Raw genomic sequence first — 13,435 nt, forward strand, 5'->3', positions numbered from 1 at the left:
ACCATATCATTAAACTCAAATTATCTCAAACTAGCTTCTTGAACATGAAAATGAGTCCACAGTCACCAGGTCTCACTCCAGTAGAGCACCTTTGGGATGAGGTGGAACACAAGATTCACATCATGGAAGTGCAGCCGACTAAACTGCAGAAACATACTGTTATGTCAATATGGACCAAAATCTCTGAGGAATGTTTCAGCTCCTTTTTGAATCTGCACCATGAAGAATTGAGGCAGTTTGAAGGCAAAATGGGATCCAATCTGGTACCAGCAAGATGTAACTAATGAAGTGAGTGATCAACATCTGCTCTTTGTATAGCATATACAGCCTACTTTATTTTTACTTATAATGTCAAATACAACATTAAAGGTAGTTATGTAGTTGTGTAATAGAAACTATTGTAAAGTGACTGCAACATGCTATGTCTCTGCTTATTACACACTATAATGTAGCTATATGCAGAGAGACAAAAATTATCCTTAAATATATTTAGTCATAAAGTCTTATGTGCATAATTCCAAAGTAAAAACTCACAATGTCATCAGGACTGTCTTTTTCTGAGGTGCCCAGATTAAAATATGTGCTTGCCCTCTAAAGTACTGCTTTGACTCTAACAACAAAAGATTGGCCAAGCACAGAGTAAATGTATCTTTAACAGATGTACTCTGACATGACCATTATCTAAAATATATATGCAGTATATATATTTGTATATGTCTCTATTTTTACCTCATTAAAACAAATATAATAATATATAAGAATTGACTTTTGAAATATAAACGTGAGTGTGTATAAGCTGGCAGCCATCTCATGAACATTAACGGGATGGTGGAGTTATTAAGTCCAGTATCAAACAAATATCATTAATAGCGGGTCAAATAATTTTGACACTGTGCTTTGCTGCTGTTTGAAAATGCAGTTTGCTATTTCTGAAGGAAATAAATAGTAATAAATACAAATATATAATAGACGATTCTTGATCTTAAAGATCAGATACATATGGTTCAGTTGTCCCTCCACTACACTCGTGTTATACATGTTTACCTTGCGCAAAAGGTGAGCATTCGAGCATTAAAAATTACCACTCCCCCATAATAGAGCTGATTTCTGTCTGCTCCCCCATCCCGCAGCAACCTGGAGGAGAGAGAGCGCAACTACATCACTGCCCCTGCCTCCTCCTCACAGCGTTGGTCGCCATCCATCCCCTCTCCTCCTGTACCATAACAGATGGTGGGAACAACATTGCATTCACCGGGTACCACAACAATAGACCGCAGCATCCAGTCCGGACATCACTGGCCTTTCAGCACCATGCTCCCAGAGCAGGACTGCGCGAGGTTGTGAGTGCCGTCGTGATTTATTTCACGCGGTATCACCACGGCCACGGAGGAACCTTCTTGCGACTGTTTGGGCTCTCCATCGAGTGGGGAAGATGGCCGCTATGAAAATATTAACGGGCACGGGGCTCTTCTTGGCTCTCTGTGCGCTGGGGCTGCTCGCCATGGCGATTTGCACCGATTATTGGTACGAGACCGACGCGAGGAGACATCGAGAGAGGTGTAAAAACTATGCCAACAAGCGAAACGACCCGGGTTACATCTACATTTCAAGCCACAACCTCCCCCTCCAGATGCCTCCAAAGAGCCTGGAGAGGGAAGGTAACGGCCCAGATGCTGCTCCTCTCTTCAGGAGGAAGCGGCACTTTCTGGCCGCCGCGTCTGCCATGGAGTCTCACTGCAGCCGACAGTTTAACTCCACCATCTCCGGTCTTTGGAGGAAATGTCACCGGGAAGGATTCGACCTGGAGACCGAGGACCTCATTTATAAAGGTAAACACGAGCAGTCTGAAGCCAGGCTTTTCTTGTGCGCACCACCAGGCCGTGATGCTCAGCGATGAGCTCACCTACACTGAAACAAACACAATCATCCAGAGGCCTCTCACACAAACCTGTCTCAGCTTTCACATTTTATCAAACAAAAGGATGACCTTTTAGAATCTTTAATGTTTTTTATTTATGGGTTAATTTCGCTGTCCATGGTGCTGAGTCTCTCTCTCTCTCTGGGAGGGCAGTCTTGTCTATAAGAGCCTAAACAACATCTTGTAATAGTCAATATGATGGATGAAACTAATTCACTGTGCATCAGGAGCCGAATCAGCGATATACAGGCTTTAAATATTGGGCTACACTAGGAACAACTCCGTGCACAGCTCTCCTCCAGTGAACAACAATGAGAAGCTTTATTTCAGACCTGATCCGATACCTGGAACACAGTAAGGTCCTAAAACTGAGGATGTGCTCAAAAAGGTGTCACTCTGTAGAAAAAGTGGCCGACAAAACTTGTTTTTGTGTTTGCTGTTGTTTTGATTAAAGTAGGTCATAGATTAGCATGCTTTAAACAGAGCAATTAATAAGATTAATTTTCTCTTTCAAAAACTGACACAGGACATTGTCAGCTATTCCACTATATAATAGTTCCCACATTATTGGTCAAATTTGACTGCTGCCACTCATGTGACAGTTAAAAAGCATTTAATTGCATGAATAAAACAAGATTTAAGGCTGTCTAATGAAATAATTTACAGTGCACACTCATTTCTGCTTTCCAGAAATCATCATATACATACAACACATACATCACTACAATGCTCTGTTACTGTTTAACTGATCCTATCATGCTCCTACAGAAGCTGACTACATGGCATAAACACACTAGTCCAGTGCAATACCTGCAGCACAAGTAACTCATATAAAGCTTATTCAGATTGTCTCTGAATGGTTCTGATTCAGGCTTCTGGTTATTTCACCCTGTGCTTTGTATCATTTAACTGGACTGCAGACCTTTAAAACACATTTGAGATTTAAACAAGTGCTACTATTTTAATTATGAACTGTATTCATGATACTATGTCCACATCTTGAACTGTGCATGTTAACAGACTACTACACATTTAACTTCTATTAAAAGTTCTTGCTGCTGCAAGCCTCTCTGCCTCTGGGATATTTACCATACTGAGCTCTTATCAGCGAGCACGGCGGTGCAGATTAGAATTGGCTCAATTTCAAGGATAATAGAACCTACAGTATTTACAGTATTTATTTTAAGTGCCCCCAGAAGTAAATACTATATGCAGTCTAAGTAAATACGTTTTATTGCTCATTTCAGAAAGCCCTGTCTGAGTCTTCAGATCATCTTTAACTCAGTTTCATAACTTGCTTCTGATTCATTTATCATGTTTTGTACAAAGAGTGGTTCAGATGGCACAGAGGGAAACCTATTAGTTATAATGGTTACTGGATATAAAGCACCAGTATTATATAGAGGCTAATAACATTTAAAAGCAAACTATAGCTTTCTTGACTGCAGCAGCTCTGCCATGTTTGCTACAATAAAGATTTACATCAGAAGCATTACACAGATTAGTACACTGTTATTACATTTAGATCTTACGAATGTATGTTAATTGAACATCATAATTGCACTGTAACGTTGTTACTTTCTGCTCAAGCAGCTGAAATGTGATTACTGTGCAATCAGACGTCAACCAGTCTGTCAGATTTAAAGTGACCTTAATTAAACTCTGTCAGCACGCTTGTAGGCAAACAATAACTGATAATAACACAAATTTTAAGTGATACAATTTACAGAACCACACTTGGAATCAGATAAAAGAAAGATCAAAGCTGCAAGACGTTTTTACAGTTGAATGTGTCTCATCAGAGAGATTATTTTCTTAATTAATGCAAACAGTTTTGAATGCATTTCCACATCTATCCCAAGTGTTCGGAGTTCAAAGTGCTGATTTATTTGCTTAGTTTTTCAGCATATGTGAAATACAGTGTACCACTATGGATGTTTGGACTTAAACTCTGCCAATCAGTGACACTTTCAAAGGTTCCTTTGCTTGTTTTATCAGATTAAAACTGGGCAGCGATATGCTTACAAGTAATTATCAAACTCATTGTACCGTAGCTGTGAGAAATGTCTGATTTGTCCCATTTGAACAGTCACAACAAAGCAAACAGGAGACTCGGGGAGATGTCAGTCAAGCATAGTATGTCAGTTCATCGTGAACAGTTCCAGTTATAAAACTGAATTAATTTATGCTTATCTTCTATAGGTGTGTGGGACATTTTGTGGTTTGCCAGGTATCCACGATTTTCCTGTATTTACATTTTCCTTAATATGAGATTTAAAATTGAAGCTGCATGCAAAGCGGGTCAGTATGGGAAGCCAAAATCCCAATGAGAGCTAGCTAGATGCAGCTTTGCATAAGTTTTTGGCTTTGGAGTATTGTAGCCTGTTGTGAGAACATGGACTGAACTAGACCCCCGATGCAAAAACAATTCTCTTCAGTGGCAGCTTTGGATGTGATTAACAAAGAGCACTGCTATCAAAGCCTTACAGATCACAAACATAAACAAAGGCGCTTTAAAATCTTCCAAAATGTAGCAGAGTTTGAGGCCGTGACTCAGAAGTTGTGAGAATTTTCTTTGATTATGTTATCTAATTTATGAGACTTAATGATACACTAAAGCATTATCACCAGAGACAATGCTTTAATGATACACTAAAGCATTATCACCAGAGACAATGCTTTAATGATACACTAAAGCATTGTCTCTGGTTATAAATGGTAACTGCAGCAGACTGTTTTATAGAAATCAGCTGGTCCTTCCCTAAATTACATAAAGCGATGGCCTGCTAGGAGACTGATATGAAAAGCAGGAGCTGGATTACAGACTTGGGTTCCAAAATCCAAATGCAAAAATCGAAATAGATTCACTTTAAAGTCAGAGCAGTTAAGCTCTCTACGTAGCTGTCAGTGGAATAATCCATATTCCATATTGTTTCCCTAATCCCCCCCCTTAATAACAATGTAGGAGTGGTTGGGAAAACAAGGTTAATAAGGCCAGCTCAGAAAATTAAAACGCAGTGAGGGTGGAAAATAAATAAGAAGCTTTTCTACCATGTGTATACACACATTATCTTACAATCCCAGAAGTAGGGCGAAGGTTCAGAATGCAATTCTTCCTTAATTTTCTTCCTTGTTACCTCTCTTATCGACTTGAATTAAAGGAATTTGTACTGCAGTTACTATTGTTTCCATTTTCTCCTGCCAGGGATAATTCAAAGATGTACCCCAGTCAAGTATCACTATTCTTCGTCCATCTTACCACGAAATTTACCCATCAACATCACAAAGACTATACGGCAGGATGAGTGGCATGCACTCCGTAAGTATTTAAGTATTTGTCTGTATGGAGCTGGTGTTGACTGTGTTGGCTTGTTGATAATTTCATGATTATCTTCTCTTTGCAGTTATTCATTAATAAACATGTATTTTTTCTGGTTTTATTGCATTCAGTTATGGCTCAGTCACACTAGAGTTAAAAATAGAACAGCAACCTCTTTGCAACTAGGAAAAATCAGTGGTTGCCTGGTGATTGCATTTTTCTGCAAGTAGTTGCAGTGACCAACTATTTAAGGTTGAGGGTGTTGCACCCTCAGCCTCTGGCTGACCGCCTTTGACTGCAAGGCAATTAAACAGGCTGCCTGGTGGGAGGGAACCTGTGTCCAAATAATTGTGGTCCGACCGGCAAGAGTTTTGTGAAGGTTTGCAGATAACTGCTGTCTGGGTTATGCAGACAGATTGCCAAAACATTGCAATGGAACTGACTCAGTCTGCATTGATAAGTGCAACTCGTCTGTGACGTGTCTCTTAGCAAGGAGGCTCGACTCATCTGGTTGTCATCTGGTGGTATTCTGGTTATATTTTTATATAAAAGCATGGTTGCTGAGTGCCTATGTCGCTGCAGCAACTATGTCACTGATTGTGGAGGAATTTCTGTTTCAAATCTATGAGGTTCTTGCTGTACTCTGAATGTAAGTAGATAATGTGAATTTCCATGTATATAGACAGCAACAGCTTTTCAATTTTTACTGATTTATCATAACCAATTGCTGCATTATCACCCACGGATTGCATATAATTGCCAACTTGACCCCATTCAATTGCAAACTGATAAACAGGCTGAATCCATCATACTGCTGTTTCATGACCATCATGATGTACCAAAGTCACTCTGAAGATAGCAACTGACTGCAAGTGCTTGCACACCCAGTCCCCATCTTTGAAGCAACTATTTCAAAAGCACCTGTATTCGCTAATGTGACTGTAGCATTAACGGACTAATTGAATGATTACTGAAAGAATAAAAACAGAAAATTGAGCATCTCAGTTCAATAACAATCATTTCTTGCAGTAATGGGTTTTGTTTTTTGTGTAAAAATGGTGTGCAGCAAGGCATTGAATTGGGTTCTCTCTCTCTCTCTTTCTTTCTTTCTTTTTTTCATCATTTCATTGTCTCTATTATCACCAAATTAAAGCAGCAGCACATTGCTGGGCAAAAAAACAAAACAAAAAAAAACCTGCTGTCAGTCTCTCATTTAGTCTGTTTTTTCTCCCTTATTAAAGCACATTTGCTGCTGTTTGGTGTACATTAACTCTCAACATGATGTATAGTGGGAGTGAAGTGGTGTTATATCTATACTGCAGGATTGCTTGAATCTTACTACTAATGCTCTGAATTCGTCATACAGCCTTAATTAGCATCAAAAACCTTACATGCAAGCTTCTTAAATAAGCAATCCAAAAAAACAGCTCAAACAGGCAAAATTAACTACAAAGTCCTTAAACTGTTGTAACTATTGGCCAGTGAACCTCAAATGAAACATGAAAGCTGTATGAAAAAGTACAATAACAAAAAGACAAACAATGGCAAGCCTACTTACACTAACCCCACTTTAGTTATTAAAGTTACCCCCATTTTAAGTCAGTGTTTTGCTGTTTGAATCAACAGACATTTCCTATCTGATTCAGTCTCACTGTTTTCAGAGAAAGAGAAACTCACAATGCACTTACTTGCACAGCACTGAACAGCAGGCAAAAACACGAACAAGCAATGAACAAAGCGCAACATTTAGCACCTAATCAGACAGCTATTTCCTTCTGGATGTGGAGGAGACCAAAACCAGAGATAAAAATCTATACAAACTTTTAAAATGTATTTATTATTTTATTTTACTGTATTGACAGAGTGTTTTAATTGTCATTTGTTCTGTTTGTTAAACTGAAACTGATCCACTGGATGAATGATGCCATGTGGCGATTCACTTACCAGCTTTTTTGTCATTCATTTCTTGAGTCTTTTTGGTCAGCCTGGAACTGTCATGAGCTATTTTTAATCTGAGAAGCAGTGACAAAATTAAGCAGCTTTAAGAAATGGAGGAAAATGTAAGCAGTTCCAGAGACTAAAGCAAAGTTATTTATTAAATAATTTCTTATTTTATTCAAGAAAATGATGTGAAAACTCACTTGCCAGCAAATGCAACTACATATGTTTGTGTCTATCAACAAATTTTAGTATTCTATTTATTTGTTTTCAAGGTATCATTAAATTAAAAAAAAAACTCTTATTATTGTATTACTATATTATTACTATATTTTATTTTGCAGTGCTTAGTCAGTCCTAATACTCTATAAATGCTGTTTAAAATATAGCAAAAATGTACAGTTGTGTATAACACTGAAATCAAAATACTGTTCTTTTACTTTCCAGTACAAATATTATATTTGTGGAAATATTAAAAACAAATAAGTGTTTTTGTCTTTTTCCCCCCACTATTTCAAATGCATTTATAAAATCCGAGCCTGTTTCAGTCAAACTAGGAAATATTTTTGTGAAATCATCTCTTTGTGCTGTCATTCCCTGTAATCTTTCAAAAACCTGAGCCTTACCATAATGCTTGCCTCATCACACTCGATAAGTACTCATTTCTGAATAATTAGAATACCTATATTTACCACTTACTGTATGCCACACAGTTGCCCATCACCAGTGAACCTCATGCTGACCTTATGGTTATCAGTGTTATTAACACAGGGGCTTCTTCTTTTTAACTCTGTCTGTTAAACCCTTGGATAGACCCGTACTTCTTGATATCTTTGTATTGTGGTGCTGTGAAAGCACATCCACACACAAGCATGCAGAAAAAATAACATCATATTCAATTTCTGTACTTCGTGACAGCTGAGAGCACCTTTGGGTTAACATGAGATAGTGAATTGCATGACCTTAGACTGCGTCAGTAGTGATTTTCAGTATCATGTTCCACTACTTTTATCTTATTGCCTGTAGGTGTGTTGTTTTATATTCACCACGGGTGTTACGGTGTGTTGATAATACAGTGATGTTCAGTGCAGATCTGTTAAAAATACATCCTTGCATAAAAATGATCTTCTTGTGATTATTCTATGATATGCCTTCTTTAAGTAAGCTATGCATTAACATTATCTCGTTTTTATTCCAGTTATTTTTATTCCTCTATATTTTCACTTTTTAAAAATTCTTTTTATATTTTGTTGCATGTGTATCAAATGCACACATTTGACATACACATTAATTTCCCCTCTGTGGGACAATAAAGGCTGTTTCTTCTTCTTCTTCTTCTTCTTCTTTTCTGTAATAGTGACGTTGTAATTACAATTTTCTGTTTTCTCACGGAGGTTATTTAATTATCTAATTATTGTAAATAATAGATTTATTTATACATTTGGATCCTCGTTAGCTTCCACTGTGTGGTTGTTAGGCTCCCTGGGGTCTACCAACAAGATAATATTTTTAAAAAACAAACAAAAACATTATTTCTGTAATAAGTTTCAGGAAGTTTCCTAGAATGAACTAAGTAATGAAACTATGTAATGAAATATTAGCACGGTTCCTCTTCTTTTTAGTAAGAGCAGAGCAGGTTGGCTGAACATAACAAAACAGTAGTTAGTCTAAAAGCAGAGATACAGTTCAGCACAAATAACATTCAGTTAGAACTTTTCGTTCATTGAGTCCTAATTCTTGAACTTTTGGAATATTATGTTGATATTACCGTATTAAATTTAAATGTATTATCATAAGTTAAAGCCTTGATATAAAGGTGAATGTAAGGCAGCATACTGCAGTACTAGTTCCTCTGAGAGATGAAACTCTTTTCTGCTTGATTAAAATGGCCGCTCCCAGCCAGCTTTGTGATACAATTAGAATAATAAGTATATTTCTAAGTTTATTTCTAAGTTAGCATAGTTTATGTAAAATTGTTGATTGTTATAAATAGGACTCTGGTTGGACGCTAGCCCCACTTTTAAGACTGATGTGGAATACCTATCAAGAAAAGTAAAGGCAAAAATTAAATTTTTGTATCTCCCGGTAAGATCATTGTACAGTCATCAGTTTTGTCTGCACTCAGTTATGGTGATATTGTTTCTATGCATGCCTCTCGAAGCCTCTTAACTTTGTGTATCACAGTAGAGTTGTGATTTATCACAGCTGATTCTTTTCTTACTCACCACTGTATCATGTATGAAGTGCAAGATACAGTGTGACGATCCTCCCTAGCGAACCAAATAGAGCGGCATTGAATGATGTTTATTTACAAGGCTCTACTACACAATGTCTGATCACAGGACATTTTAATATTAGCTGTACTTCTTATTCACACAGTTTGGAAAAACTGGATTTAAAGAGTTTGTCACCCACAAATGGAACAACCCCCCCCCCCCCCCCCCCCAAAAAAAAACAAAAAAAAAACAAACAAACAAAAAACCAAACAAACTATAAAGCAATGCTCTCTGATTTCATTGGAAGATTTTAAAATGTTATATGTCTGCATCTACCCAAGCAAAAGTCATAATTTATGACCATGTATGATGTCTCTTTGTGTTAGGTGTCTGTCTAGCAGTCTGCCTACACTTACACTGTGTGTTTTTTGCACCATGATGTCTCTTGAAAAAGAGAACTTGATCTCAATGAGGCAACCAGTTTACATAAGGGATTTAATAATAATAGTAATAATAATAATAATAGTACATCTTTCAGTTTTAATATTCTGTGTCTGTAAGTTACAGTTCCCTTGGTGAAGTTTTCATCTGTGCTTGCAGATCTAAGAAGAATGACGGCTGGCTTTGTGGGCATGGCTGTGTCCATCATTCTTTTCGGCTGGATCATTGGAGTGCTGGGATGCTGCCAGCAGCATGACCTCATGCAATATGTAGCTGGGCTACTCTTTCTCATGGGAGGTACTGTGAGAGCACATATGCCCGCATCCACACACAAGCATGCATGCAAAATCCAATTTTATTCACTTTCTGTATTTATTTGATGACAGCTGAAAGCACCTTTGTGTTAACATGAGAGAGCAGATCAATGTCCCACAGTAATATGATTAACGTCCTGCAGTAAGATGCACAGTACATGTAGAAATTCAATAATCGATTCAGAGCCATTTAAACCTGTCCTGTTCTCTTCCACTCACACAGGAACATGCTGCATCATCTCCTTGTGCACATGTGTGGCAGGAATCAACTTTGAGTTATCCCGCTATCCCCGCTACATGTATGGCCTCCCTGAAGACATTAGCCATGGCTATGGCTGGTCCATGTTTTGTGCCTGGGGGGGCCTCGGTCTCACATTGCTGGCTGGCTTCCTCTGCACCTTGGCTCCCTCCCTGAGTACGCCTACCGCTCGCACAACCATCCACAAGCCGAGGCAGGAGAACGGAACCGTGTGACAGGGGCCTTGTGAAGCGATTGAACCACCGAACGCACATACACACCCTTCCAATCTTGATGTTTAACTCTGAAACAGTTTTTGTCTGATCACCATCTCACAACACCCTTGGCATTGCCATCCCCCTTCAGTGTTCAGTGTGCCTGAGTTGTGACAGAAGGAGCAAAGCAAAGGCAAATTTCACACACCTAATCTTGAAAATCCTCGCGGGACCTCCGGAAAGGCCGAGAGTGACACCTGAGTGACACCTGCAGTAACATTTGACTGGGGCATGGCTCTAATAGCACAAATAAGACTTTTTTTTTTTCTTTTGTTTTTGATTTTTGAAATGCTGACTTTACGGTGATCTAATGGTGACTGTTTTCTCTGAAGAGAAATTGTCTTAAAATGGTGCTCTCTTAAATACATAAAGCCACACACACTCCCACACAGGAGACACATGCAAACACACATGCACAGACACACACGCACACACACCAGCCTTTCCACACATGCTCAATTACTCTGGATGAATCACGAGAGAAATCCAGCAAAAGGAACAAACATCAGGCCAGAACATCCTGTCAGCATTCCTCTTTCAGTCAAGTGAAGTGTGCTGTGTTATTGTTTGTAATGGAAAAAAAAAAGAAAAAGAAAAAAAATCCGGCACTGACTGCCCATTGCCTATCTTTAGTATAGCACACTAACTGATATCAAACATGAGCCCCAGGGTAGATGTCTACAGCCTATACTGGGTCTAGCAGTGTGGTCAGTATCATAAAATACACAGAAATCATTTTGCCTCGAAAAGCAAATTGTTTGACGCTTCTTTGACGATTCTATATGTACAAATGCATCTCACTGTAGATCCAGATCATCGTTTGTGTAAAGTAGATTTTGAATGTTTGTTTTCTGTTTGTTCAGAGGCAGTGATGGCTGGCAGAGTTCAGTCAATTACTAAGTAAAAGTAACCTAAGTAAGTAGGTAAAAATCTAAGTAAAAGAAAGCATTAAAACACAGCAGCTGCTGTGCTGTTGTGGATCTGATAGACCCATGTGTTTGCTGAAGGCTGAATCATAACCTGACAGCAAAAAAAAAAAGAAAAAAAAAAAAAGAAACCAAACTGTGGAGGGAGTGTTTGATTGCTCCATTGTTTACTCTCATATCGGTCAGCCTTTTTTTGTATAATTCTCTGAGTAGAAGTGAGTTAAGCAATTTTAGAAGAAAAATAAATGCAACTTCATTGATCCCACTAAAAATACAAGCACAATCTGCACACAAAGTCTGTACTAAGTACAGTAACAAACAACATCAAACATTGGTGCAGGGCCAAACCATCATCATTTAATATCCTCTGGATATAGGGAGAGGACCACAATAAGATCATTTGTGTGATGGACCTCTTTGTCCTGCAGTCAAACGCATATTGTGAATTTAGGAGCTGTTTACTGATTTTTCTTTCATATGGATATTAATATTTGGGGGAAACAACAAAAGTTCAAGTAAAAATGAAGGAAAAACAAAAAAAAAAGAAATGTTTGAAATTCACACAATGATCATTTCAGTAAATATATATTTTGTACCAGTAAAATGCCAATGTACTGTGTACTAGCCTACAAAAAAGTACACTGTACACGATGTAGTATGTGAGAGGAACAGAGCAAAGTCTTCATTTTGTCTTACACCTCCAAAACTGAGGTCGAAGCAAAACACCTACAGCAACATATGCTTAGACATATGTCTCGAGCTGTATTGCAAATATACGCCACTTACTCATTTAGCATTTTAGTTGTTTGAGTTCACACATGGAAAAGAACAAAATTGAGAAAACTTAAAATGACAAGCATCCACATGTTAATGGATTCTACTGTCCAACAGTTGTTTTTGATTTGAAATTGAAAGTTCCTTTTTTCAAAATGACACAAATCAGTAAATACACCAGGTTTTTTTTTTTTTTTTGCACCAGATTGCGAAATTATGTATTTCAGAGTGTGCAATATTGGGTGGACAATGTAAAAATGTCTTAAAACGAAGTGTCAGACTTAAAGCTGTTAAATAGAAAAGGAAAAAAAAACAAAAAAACAATCACCCTGTTAACACTTGTGGGTGAGAATAACCCACAACCCTTTTTTTTTTTTTTAAACCAGTGTAATTTTTTTTGTCCCCCAGTCACTAGAGGTAATATATTTTAAAATTATAAAATCCACCACCTCCATGATCCATGACTACATGATACAAGAATATTACAGCCATGTTTGATGACGGTTTTTATAAGTGTTGATTGCCTGAGATGAATCATGAGATATTCAGCTATGTCAGCTATGTCAATTAACTCTCTTAGAAAAAAAAAAAGTGTTATCGTGTGTTAACGACACTACTGTGTGTGATGTTTAGTCATTTCACCATCACCATCAATGAGGAAATTAACTGAGGCATGATCGAAAGCTGTATCTCCAGTGTCTTGTTGAATCTTTGCACTTTGCTGCGTTTCATATTGCATAAGTTAGTGAACCTGAAGTCGGAAGCAGGCGGCACTATATTTGTTTCCGAGGTCGCATAAGGGAGCAACAGATGATCAGAGCATGTAACAAAGCACCCTGTTGTGAGTCTGGGTTTATACAGTGTTGTGAGGTCAGGGTCAATCGGCCGAGGCTCTTAATGTGAAAATATTTCTACCAGAAAGTAGAACATACTATAAATATGGAAATTTTTATATCTACAGTATGCTCAGTACACTGGTAATTGACAGAATGCAGTGTGTGGTGTTTTGGTTTTTATGAAGTTTTAAGTTTACACTCAAAGTGAAACACAGTAATATGAACATTACTGTAAGCAGT

At 37.9% G+C, this 13,435-nt stretch overlaps 1 protein-coding gene across 1 annotated transcript; it reads left to right on the forward strand.

The window, feature by feature from the left end:
- Positions 1 to 1,169: 1,169 nt before the first annotated feature.
- On the forward strand, positions 1,170 to 11,677 carry tmem276b (transmembrane protein 276b). Its single transcript, XM_030726461.1, has 4 exons — positions 1,170 to 1,829; positions 5,124 to 5,237; positions 9,992 to 10,129; positions 10,370 to 11,677. The coding sequence occupies exons 1-4, from the start codon at positions 1,433 to 1,435 to the stop codon at positions 10,618 to 10,620; spliced, it is 900 nt and encodes a 299-aa protein (XP_030582321.1). The 5' UTR covers positions 1,170 to 1,432; the 3' UTR covers positions 10,621 to 11,677.
- The last annotated feature ends 1,758 nt before the right edge of the window (positions 11,678 to 13,435 follow it).

Source organism: Archocentrus centrarchus, chromosome 3 (genome assembly GCF_007364275.1).
Source record: "Archocentrus centrarchus isolate MPI-CPG fArcCen1 chromosome 3, fArcCen1, whole genome shotgun sequence".
Classification (NCBI taxonomy): Eukaryota; Metazoa; Chordata; class Actinopteri; order Cichliformes; family Cichlidae; genus Archocentrus; species Archocentrus centrarchus.

Bases quoted from the DNA above. Each gene is read 5' to 3' on its own strand.
- tmem276b (XM_030726461.1), top strand. From the start codon at position 1,433: ATGGCCGCTATGAAAATATTAACGGGCACGGGGCTCTTCTTGGCTCTC. The intron at 1,830-5,123 runs GTAAACACGAGC...TTCTCCTGCCAG, and splicing joins CGAGGACCTCATTTATAAAG to GGATAATTCAAAGATGTACC. The intron at 5,238-9,991 runs GTAAGTATTTAA...CTGTGCTTGCAG, and splicing joins GGATGAGTGGCATGCACTCC to ATCTAAGAAGAATGACGGCT.